The sequence below is a fragment of the Pieris brassicae genome, chromosome 3 (assembly GCF_905147105.1).
Source record: "Pieris brassicae chromosome 3, ilPieBrab1.1, whole genome shotgun sequence".
NCBI classification, from domain to species: domain Eukaryota; kingdom Metazoa; phylum Arthropoda; class Insecta; order Lepidoptera; family Pieridae; genus Pieris; species Pieris brassicae.
This window is the reverse complement of record NC_059667.1, coordinates 17,249,654-17,269,646: the sequence shown is the minus strand read 5'-3', so window position 1 is coordinate 17,269,646 and position 19,993 is coordinate 17,249,654. Positions and strand designations below refer to the sequence as shown.

At 34.6% G+C, this 19,993-nt stretch overlaps 2 protein-coding genes and 2 non-coding genes across 4 annotated transcripts; 3 read left to right on the top strand and 1 right to left on the bottom strand.

The window, feature by feature from the left end:
- The first annotated feature begins 1,582 nt into the window (after positions 1–1,582).
- On the top strand, positions 1,583–6,926 carry LOC123707496 (fructose-1,6-bisphosphatase 1). The gene is made up of 6 exons (XM_045657589.1): positions 1,583–1,823; positions 2,926–3,070; positions 4,136–4,242; positions 4,525–4,751; positions 5,409–5,587; positions 5,873–6,926. The coding sequence occupies exons 1-6, from the start codon at positions 1,648–1,650 to the stop codon at positions 6,047–6,049; spliced, it is 1,011 nt and encodes a 336-aa protein (XP_045513545.1). The 5' UTR covers positions 1,583–1,647; the 3' UTR covers positions 6,050–6,926.
- Positions 4,317–4,435, top strand: LOC123707877. The gene has a single exon (XR_006753553.1). It is a non-coding gene; the product is annotated as a 5S ribosomal RNA (ribosomal RNA).
- On the top strand, positions 5,669–5,787 carry LOC123707874. Its single transcript, XR_006753550.1, has one exon. It is a non-coding gene; the product is annotated as a 5S ribosomal RNA (ribosomal RNA).
- LOC123707493 (nuclear cap-binding protein subunit 1) lies at positions 6,137–19,942 on the bottom strand. Its single transcript, XM_045657584.1, has 10 exons — positions 19,729–19,942; positions 18,862–19,643; positions 18,251–18,669; positions 17,912–18,049; positions 17,484–17,587; positions 9,635–9,885; positions 9,103–9,346; positions 8,728–8,843; positions 7,881–8,069; positions 6,137–6,925 (listed from the first exon to the last, which is right to left on the bottom strand). The coding sequence occupies exons 1-10, from the start codon at positions 19,766–19,768 to the stop codon at positions 6,812–6,814; spliced, it is 2,397 nt and encodes a 798-aa protein (XP_045513540.1). The 5' UTR covers positions 19,769–19,942; the 3' UTR covers positions 6,137–6,811.
- Between the last annotated feature and the right edge of the window lie 51 nt (positions 19,943–19,993).

Sequence of the window (19,993 nt, the reverse complement as noted above, 5' to 3'; positions counted from 1 at the left end):
ATAGACCTCTCTGCTGTTTAGTTTCTCATCCTCAAATGTATATACAAAAAATACATATGTATATAAAAAAATATGTTATTGCTATTCTCTGTTATACATCCTAAAAATTAGATAAAAATAATATTTGTCATGTTTTATTTAGGTACCTTGGCAGTTTGCTATTGACCTTGTACAATCCTTTGTCTAAATGAATTAGAGAAAATATTGAGCGTTAAGAACATATATATATAGTATTCGAAATACATAATTTGATGGTATTTAAAAGGCTTGAAAGCAACGAGCTTCCGAATGTAAATGAGTTTACAACCACCAAGCATGAAACAAATACATATATTGATGTTAATAAGACGTTCACGTATAAGTTCTTGGTATATACTTCTTTATTAAAGCTCCGTGATTTTAATACACTTTTGCTCCATTAATCGCCAGTATTTATTTTCTATGATTATCAGTACCGCGTGTACTGATGGGAGCTTATTAAAAAGAGTCAGTGTTAGAAAAACGTTTAAAAGAACATTATATGAATTAGCTATATGTACGTATTCATACGACAAGCTTAACATTTCTTAACGGGAGCAGCGTTGTTTTTTCAACGACGTACAATGAAATATCATCAGAGTATCACAGTATTTTTTTACAAACCCGTCACGGCTGGACTTTGGTAACCTAAAAATTACGCTCTCGTTATTAATAATCTCCAGAGCTTCCATTATTCTGTTTAAAATATAGTTCTGTATGTTTTCCAACTTCTTCTCAGTCGCATTCTTCATTAGTGAAGGTCGCGTCACTGTTAGGTCCCTGCTGCCCTGCTAGTGGGAGTCCGGTGACTTGGTCAATACCAGCGGGTCGGCGATCTGCCCCCCGACCTTTTGCGTTCCACCTTGCCAACGACAACCAACTTGTCCAGATGATCTGGTTTGCGACGGGCGATATGACCAAAGTAAGTTAGAACTCTTCTATAGCATGTTGTCGAGAGTCTCGTACTAATTTTAGTTTTAGTTGATACAAGATTGTTAAGTTCTTTTAGCGGCCCAAGGTATGCGAAGCATCTTTCTCCAAAACAACATCTCCAGTGCATCTATCCTTTTCCTGATATGCATTCGAATCGTCCATGATTTCGATCCATAGAGGAATTTAGAGAAAACCAATGTTTGTATATCTCCCTTAGTAGTACATATTAGAGACTTTCTTATCTTACCAGATGCGCTTTAAACTGCTCATATTAAGTTTTCCAACAACGTGCTCGATTTTAAAGGGTCTGTATAATAGTGCCAACCAAATTTTAACCAAACGGTGGCGTTAAAACAAGGGTCAAAAAATAAAATCCTTTAGTTTTTTGATATACCTAATAAAAAAATCGTTGAATTGAGAACGAAAAAAAAGAAACAATACAGCTTGTACAATAATTAGAAAGACTCATAAACATAATATTACACCTATACGTATTAAATGAGTAAGTAAGTAATTAATCAAGTTTAACTATCCCTATTCGCTATATTTAAGGTAAAACCACAATATGTTAAATATATTTTTTGCCGCTAATGATTAAACTTTCATTAATGTACCTATCGTAGTTCGACAACATTCAGTCGGTCGGTGACAGCGCGCCGCGATTCCCGCGTTTGTTATCAATTACTTTTTGTTAAAATGTCTCAACAAGGACCTGCCTTTGATGTAAATGCAATGACTTTGACCCGTTGGGTCTTAGCTCAGCAAAGAACAGTTCCAGGGGCCACTGGGGACTTGACACAACTTCTAAATTCAATACAAACGGCTGTCAAGGCTATACAGTCAGCTGTGAGGAAGGCCGGTATCGCCAAACTGTTAGTATCTTGTTTTATCACGTAAATACGTAAATATTTTGTTTATAGTCATTTTGTGTCAAACGGGTACTTTTTTAATTACGAATGGTGAGTAAATTATGTATATCTTTAATAAATTTAGCTACTGTTGTTTTACCGGTAGCCTAGGTAAGGAGTCCGCTGAATACTAACACGGCAAAATTTTATAGCTTGTGATCAATTACACTAACCTTAGGGTTAGAAAATAAATAATCGAATACTATCTGAGTATGGTGTTTTAATTCGGATAGTATGTTTATCATCAAAACAAATGTTAATCAAGTATGTAACGTTACACGAAAAACGCACTCAATCAACTTGTATTTTTATAAAATAATTATTATTTTAATTAAAAAATCTGATAGTTAGCAGATATTATATAAACATAAGCGAACATTATTGATCCTAAGTGGCAGAGGGCGCTCAGCAATGTGAAAGTAAAGGAAAATTTAAACATCACATTGGAGCTTGGCTTATGAGATTAAATAACTTTATTTAAAAGTGACCCTATTTTCTAAACTATCCAATTTCGTACAATTTTACCATTCATGTTTACCTGTTTTAATATGTACCTACCTATTTTAGTATGCACTTAATATAAATATTCAACACATATTGCCTATCTGCAGAACAGGGTCCAAAGTGCAAGAAAGCTTGATAAGGCGACATCCACCATAACAAAATACATAAAAACATACAGCATAAAAAGAGCATAAGTGTGATATAACATTTGAGTAAAACAATGTTCCAAGTCAATTCTCTAAACGGAAATATTGTAGTACCGAAATGGATTGTTGACCGAATTTTGTCTATTTACAGTTGTCTGTGCCAGATTTACATTGTCGGTTTACATGTAGGTTCAAGCTATTTTGCAGCACGTTAGTGCATATCCAAGTGAACCTACGACCAGGTTACCTTTGTGGCTCAAACCAATCGCAACTAAGGCGATCATTGCGATAAATTACCAAAACAAAAGCATTTGCTTTAAATAAATAATTCTTAATAACCACTACCACTTTTCGATCTCGTACCATTTAAATAATATTAATTATTTGATAAAGAGGAAATATAAAATTCTTTTCAGTCATGGCATATCTGGCAATACAAACGTGCAAGGTGAAGAGGTGAAGAAGCTGGACGTGCTCTCAAATGACCTCTTCATCAACATGCTGAAATCATCCTTCACCACCTGCATGCTTGTGTCTGAGGAGAATTCAACTGTTATTGAGGTCGTTATTGCTGTATTTTAAGATAATATAAATTCTAAATTACACCATACAGTAATCAATAAGCTAATTATTTTAAATCACGTGACGTAATTCACGTAAATTCGTTTTGATAATTTTGATATTATGCTATGCTAGTATGCATTGTAATGGCCTTATTTTGTGTTATTCAGTATAATATATTCAAAATTAAGAATTACAACAATTACATTTCAAAAGCTGTGATCTCAAATTAAACGACGCGATTGTTCTCTTAGCCTACAAAGTCTAACTAATAAGTTATGCCTAAATTTTAATTACAATCATTTTTGTATGATATTATTATATTAATACAATATAATAGTTTAAATGATATACATGACTTCTTTATAGCAAATAACCTCTGTATTCGATAACCAAAAAATAAACAAACGCAGAAATGTATTCCTATTTAGGAGGATTTATCACAAAACAACAATGTACTTATATAATACGTATACCTACAGCGACGTCAGAAAAGGAGGTGTAGATTTGTATATAATAAAATTTAAACGTATAATATGCAAATATGTTTTCGGGCATATGTATTATTAAAGTCAGAGTATAAATATGTAAGCAATATTATTATTTAATGCTAAGTGACCCTGACTTTATGTAGTAATATCCATACTAAATTACATAATTTTAAGATGTTATTGGATTATAAATTTTATTACATTATAAATAAGAACCTAGATTAAATAAGAAATTTTTTATCACAAGTTCACGAACTGTAATGATAAAGGTGGAAGATAATTTATAAATATTCGTCATTGGAGGTATTTATTTGTGTTATGAGTTCTGACGAAATGTAGATAACATTTATTATGGTAAGTATTTTAGGACACTGAATGGTCTAGGATTGGTTTACCAAAAATTTATATCTCGAAACGTACAACATACACAACTTTCGTTTATTTTTCGTGATTATAAAATTATTAAAAATAAAATCGGTTATAAAATTCTAGTAGGTACTGAGTTACGGCGCTATTATATTTAATACATTAGTTAGGTATTAAGATTATAATTCATTGCATTTTATATTTTCAGGTTGAAACAGAAAGGCGAGGAAAATACGTGGTGTGCTTCGATCCACTAGATGGCTCTTCCAATATAGACTGTTTAGTATCTGTTGGCTCTATCTTTGCTATTTATAAGTAATAATAAGTTTTATTAAAATTTTATTGAAGACGATTCATAGCTACTATACGATATATTTGCTTTGATGAACGCCAACGTCCATACTACGTTGAATACACCGGTTCTCGTCCGACCACCGAAGTTAAGCAACGTCGGGCGTGGTCAGTACTTGGATGGGTGACCGCCTGGGAACACCACGTGATGTTGGCTTTTTCTTTTTTTTTATCAATTTAATATAGCAACATTTTCTTTGGAAATGAACTAGACTTGTTTTTTTAGTTTAAATTCTAATATTATAGAAAGACATCAGAAGGCGAGCCTACTGAATCCGACGCTCTACGCCCCGGACGGGAGCTAGTTGCGGCAGGCTATGCCCTTTACGGGTCAGCAACCATGATGGTACTAGCCATAGGAAAAGGCAAGGGCGTTAATGGGTTTATGTATGACCCCTCTATAGGAGAATTCATATTAACTGACCCCAATATGAGAATACCGGAGAAGGGGAAGATATATTCTATCAATGAAGGTAATTAAATTTTTTAGGTAATTGCAAATAACTACGTCAAAAATTATTTAAAAACAGCGGTTGACGCGTTAAGGGTTGACGGACTATGAAAGCCCTTAATTAGGATAGTTTTTAATTTAAAAAATATTAAGTATATTTTGAACATTGTTAAATAAAATCAATTGTATACCAAAGCACCACATTTTTTAGAAAAAGCTGAGTTTCCCTTGCAATTTTTTACCGACAAAATCGGAAGAGGAGTTTATCAATTCGACATGTAACTTTTTCATGTAACTTCAAGCGTCAATGGACCGATCTTGATTTTTGGCACCGACTTCTAAAGTTACATAAATTAATTGTCATTTAATTTTCTTCTTAAGACAAGTCCAATCAATAGAAATAAGAAATACATATTGTTTTTTTAATACTTTTTAGTCCAATTTGAAGACGGTAAAATTTTTTAAACCAAATTATTTAAACTTATTTTGATACGGAAAAACACTAACGAAAACAATACGGAAAACCAATATGTTATTACTATCGGAATTGTTTACCTTGTGTAATTTTTCCGGAAAATTGTCCATTGCTCATAAAATTCATTTTGGAAGTCCCTCAAATTCTTAAACCACAGTAATATCAGACAAAAAATAATTTCAAGCGTAAAATTTTTTATTTTAGGTTACGCGGCGGAGTGGGCAAGTGGTTTAAAAAAATATATCGAAGACAGGAAAAACCCATCGCGTGGCAAAGCGTATGGAGCACGATATGTGGGATCGATGGTTGCTGACGTACATCGGACAATTAAATATGGCGGTATTTTTATGTACCCCGCTACAAACTCAGCCCCAAATGGAAAGGTAAAAAAATACTGACGTATTAAACTTAGGTATATTGAATATCGAAGGTAAGTATAAATCAATTTTTTTATATGCATAATTGCCAACGTCCATACCACGTTGAATACACCGGTTCTCGTCCGATCACCGAAGTTAAGCAACGTCGGGCGAGGTCAGTACTTGGATGGGTGACCGCCTGGGAACACCTTGTGATGTTGGCTTTTTAATATTATTAGCCAACCATGTATTGCATTGAATATAAAGCAAAGTAAATTTATTTCTCAATTCAACTTTTATTATTTCCAGCTCCGCCTTCTATATGAGTGCAACCCAATGTCGTTTATAGTAACAGAGGCAGGTGGGCTCGCAACGAATGGTCATATACCAATTCTGGACATACAGCCTTCCTCAATTCATCAGCGAGCACCATGCTACCTTGGCTCCAAGAAAGACATAGAAGAGTTAATGAGCTATTTTCAATAACTTACTATTCATTCATAAAAAAGTTTCACTATACTAGATTTTTTTTTTGTTTTTTAAGAACGTAGGATAATATAAATAAAACAACAATAATTGTCCAAAATATAATTCATACCATTACAAACGCATCCATATAACAATTACAGTCTTGTATCTATGGTTCTAAAACCAAAACCTTTATGTATAGTATGGTTAATAAGTCACTGTCTGTGGTCATTTGTTACCACTGCATAATATTGAAAGTATATTTAAATTTTAAACCAATTATATTTGTGTAATTTTTTCTATAATTAATGAACAGCATTATATTTCTAAGATAAATGGAAAATTAGTAATTTTAAAATAATCTACACATTTTCTTACAATTGTGTACAAGCCATGTAATATCAGTCATCATCCAAATAGAATCTGTATTTTATAGACAATTAACGGCAGTATACATTTTTAAAATGATCTGTCAATACTGACATATGACTGGAACGATAGCACATTCTCCAGTTTATAAATTAGCATAAATATTATCTATGAAACCAATGCATTCTACAATGCGATAGCAAATCCTAAAATCGGATGTATTTATTATGAAATATTCAGACAGAGATCTGTGTTTTAAGTGTAATGTGTAAAGATTGTTTTCTAAGCAGGAAAATAGTCTCGCCGTCGGCCATGCATTGGTTATCTATAGAGTACTAAGGTATCTATGGTCAAACCGAGATGTGTATATTATGAATAATTATTTGTATAAATAAGCCACAAAGGTAAGGCTTACGCAGTAAGCGCGAGGAACTGGTGAAACACATCAAGTATATGCGGATCCAAGTCTTGAGTGAAGAGCAACGTCTCTAATGTACTACTGTACTTTTGAACTTGCTCGTGATGCTGTAAATAATATGTCAATTGTCAATACAACAAATCATGTTTTCGTATACTCTCTCATCTCTCATTTTATCGAATTTTCAAATCTGTACAAACATAACACTTAAATTTATAGAGAAATAAAACCGGTTTATTATATTATTTTATCTTGTACCAAGGAAATATTTTTTTAATACAGTTGCTCAAGAAGTGCCGTATTGTAGCGTTCGGGATGTGGGCTATTACATACTAGAGCTTTTTCTTTACCTATTCTGCACTCATGGGTTTTTTTTCCCAGCTGACAAAGTAATGTCTATTAAAAAGAAAAAAAAAAAACAACCACGAAGTTTTTATGATTCATGCAAATATTTCTAAAAAGAAGCTACTAATTTGTTTTAATACCAGATTCAATGATTTGATTGAATGAGTTAGGTTGGGTTTCATTACATTTAATATCAATAAAAAAATTCTACCGAAGACTTAGCTGTATGGGCATAGTATCCCTTTACCTACCCATAATGGGTCAAGAAAACAAAAAAAAAATCTAATTCTTTTACGGTTGGCGCCATTTTAGAAAAATATTCTTGCTAGTTTAGTTGTTTGTTGCACAAAATTCTTCGGAGAATATTTTACCGGAAAAGTAAAAAAGTCGCTACATATCTACATACGACGAATTCATTACGTGGAGAAAAGATAAAAAAGCAAATAGTTTTATTAAATTGCTTCATTTTTTCGCAACTGTATTAAAAATAGTTGCTCAGTACACGTGCGGAACCGTCATTGCAACTTGTTCCGACTGTCAACCAGTAGACATTTGTCGGAACTCGTTACAATGACAGGCTTTCCTTACTTGTAATAAAATATACTATTTTGATTCGTCGATATAAACACAATACAAGTAGAATAACCATAGGAAATAGCGGACTTTGTTACATCTACGAGCTACGTTGTCCTGTCAAAATATTTAACATAAACTCACCAACAAAAACACTTGCGTAAGTCGTCCAACAGTACTTGTATACCAATGGGTGAGTGGATCTCTTGCATCCGTATCCGCTCTCACGAGATGCTCTGAGAGGATCATTATAAATCGCTGGAACACGATCAGGAATAACCTCTTTTGATCTGTGTGACCCATCTCTAGTCTTTCTTCCATACGTTCCACAGCCTAAAAATATTTAAATGCCTTACGAATACTCAAATAAAATTATGGTAGTAAAATCGAAAAGCTTATAAAAATGACATAAATTCAATCTAGTTTTAGTCTGATTCAAGGAGTGAACGAGAAAAGAGTTTTATGATATTTATTTATTGTGTTTTTATAGTTCAAAGGTGAGAAACGAAATTTTCTTTACGAATAATACGCATTGTATATATTTTATAGAGCAGTGTTGGCTTAGTGGCTTGGATTTTCTTTCTATGTGCGCATTTAACATTAGCTCGAACGGTGAATGAAAACATGGTGAGGAAACCGACTTACCTTCGACCCAAAAAGTCGACGGCGTGCGTCAGGCACAGAGGCTGATCACCTTGCCTATTCAATTTACAAATGATCATGAAACAGATACAGAAATCTGGGCCCAGACCTAAAAAGGTTGTAGCGCCATTGATTTTTATTGTTTTGTTTATATTTTATACATATAAACAAAACAATAAAACAATACAATTGAATCTATGACATCGATACCACTTAAACCGGAGTGATGCCTAGGATTAATTTAAGGCTTAAGAAAAGAACCAGTTTGGAAGATATTCAAAAATTATACTAAAAATCTGTTATTATTTTTTCCTGACATATTAGACGTGATTTAAAATTAAAATCTCACCTCTTCAGTGGGTTTATCTTGATCCTTTTTCTTTTTGCTTCCACTTTCGTCTTCCGAGTCGGAACTGCTCGAATCAGCCCTTGCTAGTGCTTCCCTTGCCTCTTGCAGTTCTTTACCTAAAAAATATTATTACGATTAATCATAATCCAAAAGTCACAAACTTGATTTCAGTGCACTCAAAACTTTATTGAGAAAAAAAGGATTTGACGAATTATGAAGGTACTTTTGGGATTTTTAAGTGGCCTACGCTCTTTAACGATACAATTAAAATACAAATCAGCTTTTGAACTTAGGGTTAGTGGAATCACAAAAAATATATATCAAAATCTGCGGCGCTGGTTTTTTTTATGATAACCATATATATTTTATACTTACTCAGTTTAGACACGTGCTTGTTCATCTTATCAATCGTCAAATGCAATATCTCCCAAAGACAGGAGTGTATGAAATGCGGCGCCATTTCCTTTGAGAAGAGCCAAGTGGCCACCGCACTGCACTCCACAATCTGAGTTTTCAGCATTTTGTCAACGAGCACGCAGACCATCTGGGGATGCTTCTGCCATAGCTCCCAAACATTCCGGAGTACACAAATCTGGGCTTCCTCTGATTCGGCAAGGATCTGTTAATGTTCGATTCTTTTATTACAATTCAAATCCTGTTTAAAAAAGGCCAAAATACGAATGTCCAAGAAGTACTATAGAGTTTTTGTAATTATTTAACAAATAAAAAAAACACCAGGCATCACAGATTTGGTTTAATTTCCTTATAAACGTAACTAATCAGGCATATTCATTTTCTTCAGTGAAATTAAAAAAAAATATTAATAGAACTATAATTAAATATATATACACTAATTACGACCTTTTTTAACCATGCCTGATTTTCACGTATTTTAATAAAATCTTACCTTAAAAACATAATGAAACTTGGAAATTGCAGCAAAACTATGTGAGATACTTTTGCTGCCGAGATTGAGAAGGGTCTGCACGAACACATCTATCTTCAACGGGTTGTACTGCGACGCGTGGGTTGACGCCGCGTCCCCTTCCCGTAAGGGATTTGGGAGTTCTCGGAGGACGTTCAGGGCTTCCTCAGGGGTACACTTGTTTCGAACACATACAACTAGCTGGTGAGCTGCTTCAGTCCCGGGTAGAGAGGCTGGAAGAAGGACACTTTTGCAAATACTACCCATTTCGCCTGTTAAACACAATTAACAGTGCAATAGCGTTGAGTTGAAAGAGTGTTAAGGCCATTTTGTGTTATTAAGTTAGTTTATTAGTGCTAAACTATTATTTTTGATATACTATAGCATCTCAAATAGTATCAAGTAAAAAATTTTTTTTTCAATATAACTTCTGAGTATGTACTTATAGAGCAAATGTATACAATTATAAAAGATTGATAAGATATAGGAACAATAGTATGTACACAATTATCCCATATTGCAGAAAACTTGAAATCCATCTAAGATAGCCAGAACGTGTTTCACTAACGGAAGTTAATTAAGTGTAACTTTGTTTAACGTAATATTTTTCTAGTAAATTTTAGTTTTATATCAATAAATTAAAAGGCAAATACGGGGATGAAATGTGAAAAGTTTCAAACGAGTTAAGTGATACTGCCGTGCATGAGCACTTTTAATGTCTATATATTATAATAATAACGTGAGCAGCGTTGTAGTAGACGTACAATAGTTATACTATATATATAACTTCGTGACATATAGTGTCAACGTACGTTAAATGGTAATTGATAATGAAAACACTCATTAACATACAATTAAAATATCATAGGTAAAAGATGTACTGCTAAATTATGAATATAACCGTTCCGCGTTGCTCGGCTCGCGTCAAAAAAACGGCGAAAAGACCACGAGATGGAAAGTACGCACGCGAGGCTTTTCACTCGACGCGCGCGGTTTTCAGCGGCCGTTATTTCTCAATTACTGGAACGATTCTTAATATTCCTTTTTTATATGATATTTTTTTGTCTGTATTCTTAAATGAATAATAAAACTTATCATACAAATGACTCGTGACAGACGTTTCTATACAACTTTTTTTCCTTTTGGGAGCGTTCAAGTATTATGTAACGAATTTTGGGGAGGGGGCGGGGGGGAGGTCCCTCTTGTAAAACGATACGATGCGTGGCGGGGATTAATTACGCGTTATTGTTAATATTATTTTCCCATTTTCCAGTACTTTACACCACATAATGGTAAGGTTTAGGTATAAAGATCCACGGGGGTTGGTCACGAAACGTTTAACGGATACAGAAACGTTACAACGCATTTCATGGGGGGGGGGGGGTGTCATAGAATCTCCAGAAATTGCGTGACGTAATACTTGAACGATCCTTTTTGCCATATGTTTTTTACTCTTGGCAAGTATAACATTCGATTTTTATATTACATCCCTACAATTGTAAGTACTGTAGAGTGCTTATTCTTTACGAACAAAGTTATTTTTAAACGAATTAATATAACAATCCTAATACGTCAACGACCCCCATCTTCCTATAAAGATTTAAACACCATTAAGAAAATTGCACGGAAACGTTTCAACATACGCATTGTATTAGATGTTATCTGGGCATAACAAAGTGCTAATTATGTGCCGAGATCATCACTTTATCCTATAACATTCTTGAATAATGCAACTTATAAAACTGAAAGTAACTATAAATCTTATTACAAGTATTCACACTGTTCTTGAATTTTCACAGGAGAGTTGAAGTATAAGCCTTCTTAAAATATCGTGTATATTACCTACGCTAAAAAGTTTATACTTTTTGTGTTTTATTTAGTAACTCTTAGGAAATAAATCAAGAAGACCACTTTAGTAGAGAAATTTAACATCTACAACTTTGGGCTTAAATAGTTTTTGATAAAACTGACCGTTTTCGAGGAAAAAAATGTTTTTTGAGCTTTGACCCCGAAACTTTTGTAGCGCACTTAAGATGCGATGGGGATTATTAAAACTTTATTTGTAATGGTATACCCCAGCTCTGCACCAATATTTGGCTCTCCGGGAATTTATTATTTGACCACAACTTTTGTCTAAATTGATCGGACTATAATTAAATTAAGTTATTGAATAATATGTTAATTTTTATTTTTATCTCTTTTTTTAAGTTCTTCTGCATTGTTACACTATTTAACATTTAAATTACTGTACTATCTCTTAGACGACTTCAGTCATACTCCGCAATCCACAATCACTCTATGACGTATGACATTAATTTAAAAAAAAACTAAGGCATCAATCAAATACAGATGGTATTGAATGTGATGTCTAATGAATGTTAAAACAGCCATCTATATTCTATCTTACTTCATAAGAGTGAAAATCAAAATGATGCGTCCCGTCACCAAATTAACAAAAAAGGACAAATTATAAATACAAATACATATCCAACACGCGGGCGTGCTTATAAAGCGTGTCAAAAGAATTGCCTTTAGACTTACTGTTAATTCAGTAGCTTTACCGTAAGTGTTTTTCAAAGGTATTTTGGCTGTATGACTGGGCATGTTATCTCCAAATTACAAGAAAACATATGCTTCATTTCAAGCCTATTACTAGTCATCAAACATTAATAACAAAATTAAGAATCGTCTGAATTTGTACCACTCTTTCCGCAGAATCTACTGTAAATTAACGTTTGCAGCGCTGTAGTTTTGCTTTCGCATTCTGGAGCACTGTAGAGGGGTGATGTTATGCTTTTCGCGCCAGTCCGCTATAGGGTGCGACCGCTGCGCACGCGCAGTAAAAACACCAGTGGCAAAGCGAAACCGATCGTGCAGTGAATCAGTGATTAAAGATGCGATCCGCGTTGCTTTGCGTTTTCTTTACACTAATTGTAAGTATAATTTTACCGCTTTCCACACATATTTCAAGAGATATTTCATTTGGGATTTCTTTGTGAAGCAATTTATTTATACGATAATTAGGTTTATCTTACATACAAAAATAAGCGGTGGCTTTGCAGACATTTTGATCTGGACCTCAGATTTCTGCATCGGTTTCGTGATCATATGTTTGTTTGTAATAGATAATATACAATAACCGATAGCCTTTTGTGCCTGACACGTCTACTTTTAAGTCTAGGGAATGCCGGTTTCGTCACGATAATAAATAGTAATAAACTTCATTGGTGCACACGCGGAGATCGTACCTACGAGCTCAGGGATGAGAGGCACACGCTAAAGCCATTAGGCTAACACAGCTCTATTTACTTACATAGATATATACATTGTTCATAGTGTGTTTACATCAATATGAATTAGTTCATGTAGAGGTACCAAGAGGTAGAGGTATTACTATTAAAATATCTTCTTGGTAGTTGTTACATGAATTGCCTCTAATACGAAACATATTTGCCAAAATAATTCATTCGATACCATCCGGCTTAATACGATTATACAGTGCCTATTAACTAGCAAACCTATGACAATTTCCCTGAAATCGATTTCTTGTTTAAGACGCTTTTTGTTTCGAGTTCCTATGAAAACGGAATTACTTTATAACCAACATAGACCAGTTCGGCGTTCTTATTACAACATACGTTATCACCATAGATCACATCTCGATAAAAAGTAAAATAATAGCAAATCACACGGCAATGCTCAATGGTGTATGCAAAAAGATAAGGCGGTGACCTCCGCCGGTATTGTTAAAAATTCCCACGATATATGGAGCAATATTTATTATCTATAGGTACATCTCTAGTTTTTATATTAAGAATTATAAATGTATGAATTTAATAAGCAAAACCATACGTTTGCACACAATTTGTAGTGTTTTAAACAAAACCATTTATTGTCATCATATCGATAAAATAGTTCCAAACATTGTTAAATGAGGAAATCAACATTAAAAGACCTGCAACCAGCACTAGGATGCGTCAAAACAATTGTACAATTTAAAATTATAGTTTTAATTTTTCTGCCTATTTCTCCACTGCAGTGTGCATATATAATAAATTAACAATATTGCATCTCTTATCGCTACATTATATTACGACTACCTAATATTATTTGCATTCAAAACTTTAAGAAAAATTTAAAGTATGGAATAATACGATCACAAGTCCAGAAATCAATTTATATACATTTGTGATTGGAAACTAGCCAGGGTTGTGTCTTAGTGCACGCAACACTTGCACGCCATTCGTCGCGCACTTTCCCAACTACATTTTACTTTCAAACGCATCCATGTTCTTACCGAACGATAAATAATAATTAACGAATAATTTATGCGAGTATGTAATTTCAATACAATTAACATTCAGTAACATTTTTTCAGATACACAAAGAAGGAAGCCAAGTGCGAGGCGATGACTTTAGACCGACACCGATACCTCTGGACGAGTGGCACACCACCCCACGAGGTGAATCGTCTGGGACATTGCATGAAACAATAAAAACAGAGTCACCACCCTCCGTAGCTGCTGTACCAGCTCATTACTGGGAGGATGCATTAAGACACAGCGTATATCTCACATTAGTAAGAGACAAAATTGATCAACTCATCATCCAAGGCGATGTCATCGCACCTAATAGTAAACTTGACCAACCTTCAAAAGAAATTGACGACCACGACTTATGGGAGAAAATTAAGAAGGCCCCCTTCGATAGGCGGCATTCCGAAGAGGTGAATTCTTTAGGAGACGTTGCCATAATGACGAAGGGTCGGCTTCTTGAAAATGAAGAAGGATTCCGGTTCACCGAAGACGACAAATCGCAAGATAATTGTAGTGATGAACGGTGCGCTGAAGGTGTGAAAGCATTTTGGTCAGTCAAACGTGTCCGGCAAAGGGACCAAGAAACTTTTCCTGGCAAATATCACTATGAGTTAACGTTCTCGGTTGTATCCCAAATTCCTAAAAAGCAACCAAAGCCCTATGAAAACCCAATAAGGACATTTACTGTTCGAGAAACATCTCCATCGACAGTTGAGTTTCCTCAAGAACAGAGAAAATATGAACTATTTCAAACAGCAAGACCGCAAAGAGCAATTTGGTTTCATAAAAACATAGTGCCAATTCCACCTCACACTAGACGACAGCCTTACAGAGGCCTAGATAGAATATTTTCAACAATATTCTCTGATGACGATGATGCTTCATACGACAAACCACAGCCCAAATTCAGAAGTAATTCCGCTTCTTTTCCCACATATCAATATTCAAAGAGTGGTCATGCAGGGCCCTCCGTAGACTATCATCAGCAACCAAAGTCAATTCCTTATCCCTATAAACAAGCTCAACCGTACAAATATATACGGCCACCTCTTCAGGCTCCACCAGCAGGCCCCTTACAACATCATTATCTTGACTATGAGTCAAGTCCCATTATAAATGGAAATCCTTATCCCCCTCATGATTCCCGAATTTCCCCCACTCAAGCTGTGAAAACAACGAGACCTGCTATTCTACCTACACCCGTACCCTTAACCCCACCCTTAAAAGAACAAACATTTGATTTAGGAACTCCAATGTTTATCGATAGTGCAGAAAGCTCAAATAATATAACGAGATATGAAATAAATAATTCTTTTAAAAGTTCTACCAAACTTAAACCAGCCTTACCTAAAGTAAACTACTTTCCAGAACACATAAGACCACCAGTGTATAATGCTCCTCCTGGAGTATTTGTAACAATGGACAAAAAGCCTTTTAAACCCTTGCCACCATTGAAGCACGGTCATAATTCAAAACCGCATAGAGTCAACAAACCTGTTGACTTTAGACCGAGTCCACAATTTCACGATTCACAATCCCCAAACTCAGATCCATTATTTGAAACAGCATTCAGACCCATAACCGTAAATTACGCCGAAACTAGTACGACAGAAACAGTAGAAATGATTCAAGTGAAAAAGGGTAACAATAAACAACGAAAAACTAGCTCTAATTCTAAGAAACCAACGAAGAAGCACCACAACGTGAAGACGACGAGACCAGTTACTACAGCAATTCCAGACATTATAACAGCTCAAAGTTTACCAGATGAAGATGGAGAAACTTTAGACTGGGCGAACGTTTTGGGTGCTTTTACAAAAACCACACCTATGGTCCTTCAAACGGAAAAGCTAATACCTGTTGAAACCACAACAAGTTTCCTGTTAAATAGCAGTACAACATTACTTTGGAAAAAGCCTACTACTGTTACAGAGGCACCTTCAGAAACAACAACAACACCAACAACAACCGCGTTTACAACAATAAGACCTAAGAAACGCACCCGTCCACCACCAAAATTTACTAAACAAGATAAATTTAAAAAACACAAAAGGATTAATACTATTTCAACATCCGAAACGACTGAGTATCCCGAGAAAACGATCATAGGAAAGCTGTCAACTGAAGCAACACCTGTTAGCACTACAACAAGGAGTATTTTTAAATCATTCTGGGATTCTAAAAATAAAACGCATGCAACATCTTCAACTACAACAACCGCATCAACAGCTCGACCAACCACCGCAAAAATCGTAACTTCGACAAAACAGGCCAGTACAACACCATATACAACGACATTTGCTTCTAGAGAAACGTCTACGACGCCTAAGCCAGAAATAAAACAGCCTTCCACACATTTACCAAGAAATATCAATCGTTTTAGACAATCAACATTATTTTATAAAGGAACCTCTGTCAAACACGACAAATGGTCTTTTAGAAGCAATGGTTCACAGCCTCAAAACCATAGAAGGACGTCTAATTTCCAAGGTTACGTAACATCTACCACACATGCTACAACACTGAAACTCACACAAGGCAACACCAGTGATATAGATACTAACAGTACAACTGAGAAAATCAGTGGTAGCAGTTCAGCAGAAAGATTAGTAAGTAACAGCATACTGCCTTCGGTGATACCTGAAGATAATGAAACAGAAAATAGCCAAGAAGAGTCAGAGTATATCTTTGAACATTCCACTGATGCCACTGACACAAGTAATGGGGTGGTAAGTAGTAGTTCAACAATTGAAAGTATACCAGCGCAATTTGAGTCCTCAAAGAACAAAACTAAATGTAAAAAGAAGAAATTAACAACTACAACGATAGAAACCCCCACGGAAAGCTATCCTGAACAGTCAACACCTAAAACCACTACAGAAGACTCAACTGATGACATTTTCGAACAACTTTTCGGATTTAATTTCGACTCGGAGACAAGTACCCCAAAGGACATGTCTAAACTAGAATTATTAGAAGGAGAAAGTTCACACCATGCAAGTTTTTTGAAAGCGGATGATGACCTGACTGATTTTATGGCTGAATTCAATAAGAAGCACAAGCATACAAGTCCAACACCTGCGGATGATTATGACGAAGAAGACGAAGATGAAGATGATGATGATGATGATGATGACTTTCAGCCAAATGATGATGACGATTCCAGTGAAGATGAGAATGAAGACGCTCAAACAGAAAGTGAGGAAAACAAAGAATCCAGCAGGGATTCGCGGTACGAAAGCTATGACTTAGGCCGCCCCTACAGTTTTCTTGAGTTAATGGCTATGGAATAAACTGAACAACTCAATACTATTTTAATGCATGATAAAAACTTGCAGTCAACTACAAACAGTCCAGAGCATTTAAATATTCTGTTGACGAATCGTATTTAAAAACTGTTTTCATTATAGTTGTTATAGTAATATTTGTAAATATATGTTAGTAAGATTAGCGTAATTAGTTATCTTATATATATCAGAGTAAATTATTTTTAATGAATTATCTGTTTTTCTTACCAGCTCCTTCCATAGAGTATTTATATATAGGTTCTGCTTTTAAAGGTACAAATGCAGCTAATGTTTCTGGGACCATGTCTTTTATTCTTTGATGGTATGACAACCTGCAATGTACATGATTTTGAAATTAATAAGGGTTAATTTCTAAAACATAAGCTATAAGAGAATGGGGGTTCAGTTCCCAGACAGACCACCGATCATTGTTCTCCATCTATCCTCTTATAAACCATTTGGTACAATAAAAATTTCTATAGCAACTCTGTACAATAAGAAGTGTCCATTGAATGTACATTGTACACTGTTAGGTGACAGATACATGTAATTACAAAATTATTGTTATTACACTCAACAATTCTAAGAGATGGTTGTAGACAAAAGCTCCTTACCCTACATTATTTGAAAGTTAGTCAAGAAATAAACTCAATTACCTTTGGCATTTGCTAAGCACCTCTTTGATAAAGCGTGGTTTGGGATGGTCAGGATCAAGCTGTGCACACCCCTCCCAATCTTCCCATGACCATCTGTACTGGAAGTTACTCAAGTGATATGAGAACCAATTGACCAACCTTAAATATACAAACAAATAGATATAGTCTTAGTGAAATATAAAAATGAATATAATTATGCTTCATAAAATAATGTAAAATCTAGAAATTACATTTTATACATGTAAATATATCATTAGTGCATTCATTATACTATAAATACACTATTTTCATGTTTAGTTATTATTCTAAAGTTAATAATATTATCTAATAGTATATTACCTATCAAAACAGGCAACATTCATGCTATCAATCCTCATAAAGAGTATCTCTGTAGCTTGAGCAAGTACTTGTGGCATTGTTGCTGGCTGAAGTTTACACAGTTCAATTAAAATTGACCCATAACAAATCTCTAAATATCTTGGCCTTGGTAAATTAAATAACTCTGCAAATATTATTTCAACAATGCAGTACTCCAACGGTATCTTAGCTTTGTATGGAAAGCAGAGTAACTGGGCAGCACATTCTTTCCTTTCCAGATGGTAGGCTTCAATAATATTGTGCAAGTGTTCCTCAATTAGAAAACGTTCAATGGAATGCACACCTGGTAATACTGGTCCATCTGGACAGTCAGTGTAATCAAACATGCGAAATATGACACGGGGCATGGGGTATGAGTCTCCATCATTGTGCAGAGGAGGCTAGAATATTTATTGAAAAATATAAAAACCAAAGTAAATTATAAATATTAAGTATAACTAGGTACAATAACTAAAGCAATAAGATATTTGTAAGTATGTCTAATTTTTACTTGTAAATGTTAAATAAATTGTTTTTCACTATGATATTATTTCTAACTTCAATTGTCTAAAAAGTGTAAGTCAACCTCTTACCTGTATAGCAGGAAGAGTATGCTGTAATGCCTCACATAGGATAGAGTCAAAAGCAAGGTATGGTCTAGGAATATGTTTCTCTGACCAATTATCTTGCCTCAACTTCTTAATTTGAGCCCATAAACAATCTAAATACTCTTCTTGTAAATGTGGTGTGTCTACTGACCATACTTTAAGAGCTGGCCAGTGTTTCTTGCTACGCTTGTTTAAAAAAACTTCTATAGTAACAAGCAGATGGTCAAGCTGTGACTCTTTCTTTTCATATAACTCCCTTCCTACCCATGGCAATGTAGCTAGGACTGCAAACACAAACCAATCTCTTCTGACTTGTGGCACTGAATCATCATTTGCACAATCAACCAATGTTTCCAACAAGGTAAGTAATGATGAAGCAGCCAACACATGACAGTTTACTAAATCTGATATAAATCTCAAACAATATCTGGCTGCATTCCACTTTCCACACTTCAAATTTTCTTTAAAAGTTTTCACAATATAATCAACAAATTCACCACCGAAATTATAATTTTTAGCATTAAGCAGACCAACAAGTGTAGCATAAATAGTACATTTTTCGGGCATTCGGATAGCACATTCTGTGAGAATGCGCAATATCTTAACTCTAAAAGTGCTTAGGTCAGCTTCCAAGACACTAGCTAAACCTTCGAGATTACTTTCCAAACTTGAACTACTCTTTTCCCCTACTCGAAGGATCAGCGACTCAAGTCTATCCTCTATCTCTTGATTTTCTGAAACTCGACGGCGTTTTCTATGAAGACGTTCTGAAAAGAATAGGAATAAGTCACCACATTTAGTAAAGGAACAGTTTTATAACCTAAAATAAACAATATATTCGTGGCAAACTACCATATCCATCTTCTTCTTCGTGTGGTCTACGCCGATTCATAACGGCCCCTTTTTTTCTTTAAATCGCACAACTTACAAGCGATAACTGAATTATGTTTTCACAGTATAAAGTATCTATAGTTTGAACTCTTTAAAGGAAATAGGATACAGATTTACAAATTGCAAAATCAAAATAATGCACAAACTAACGAGTAAGAGTAAGCAGATATGAGCACAGACGTAAAAGCATATTGAGTTAATGACTATTCGAGTTATTTTTTGTCAT

Excerpts from the sequence above, each read along its gene's own strand:
- LOC123707496 (XM_045657589.1), top strand. The coding sequence starts at position 1,648 with ATGTCTCAACAAGGACCTGCCTTTGATGTAAATGCAATGACTTTGACC. Across the intron at positions 1,824-2,925 it reads AAGGCCGGTATCGCCAAACT|TCATGGCATATCTGGCAATA; the intron begins GTTAGTATCTTG and ends AATTCTTTTCAG. Across the intron at positions 4,752-5,408 it reads GATATATTCTATCAATGAAG|GTTACGCGGCGGAGTGGGCA; the intron begins GTAATTAAATTT and ends TTTTTATTTTAG.
- LOC123707493 (XM_045657584.1), bottom strand. The coding sequence starts at position 19,768 with ATGAATCGGCGTAGACCACACGAAGAAGAAGATGGATATG. Across the intron at positions 19,644-19,728 it reads CGAAGAAGAAGATGGATATG|AACGTCTTCATAGAAAACGC; the intron begins GTAGTTTGCCAC and ends TATTCTTTTCAG. Across the intron at positions 8,844-9,102 it reads CAAGCACGTGTCTAAACTGA|GTAAAGAACTGCAAGAGGCA; the intron begins GTAAGTATAAAA and ends AATATTTTTTAG.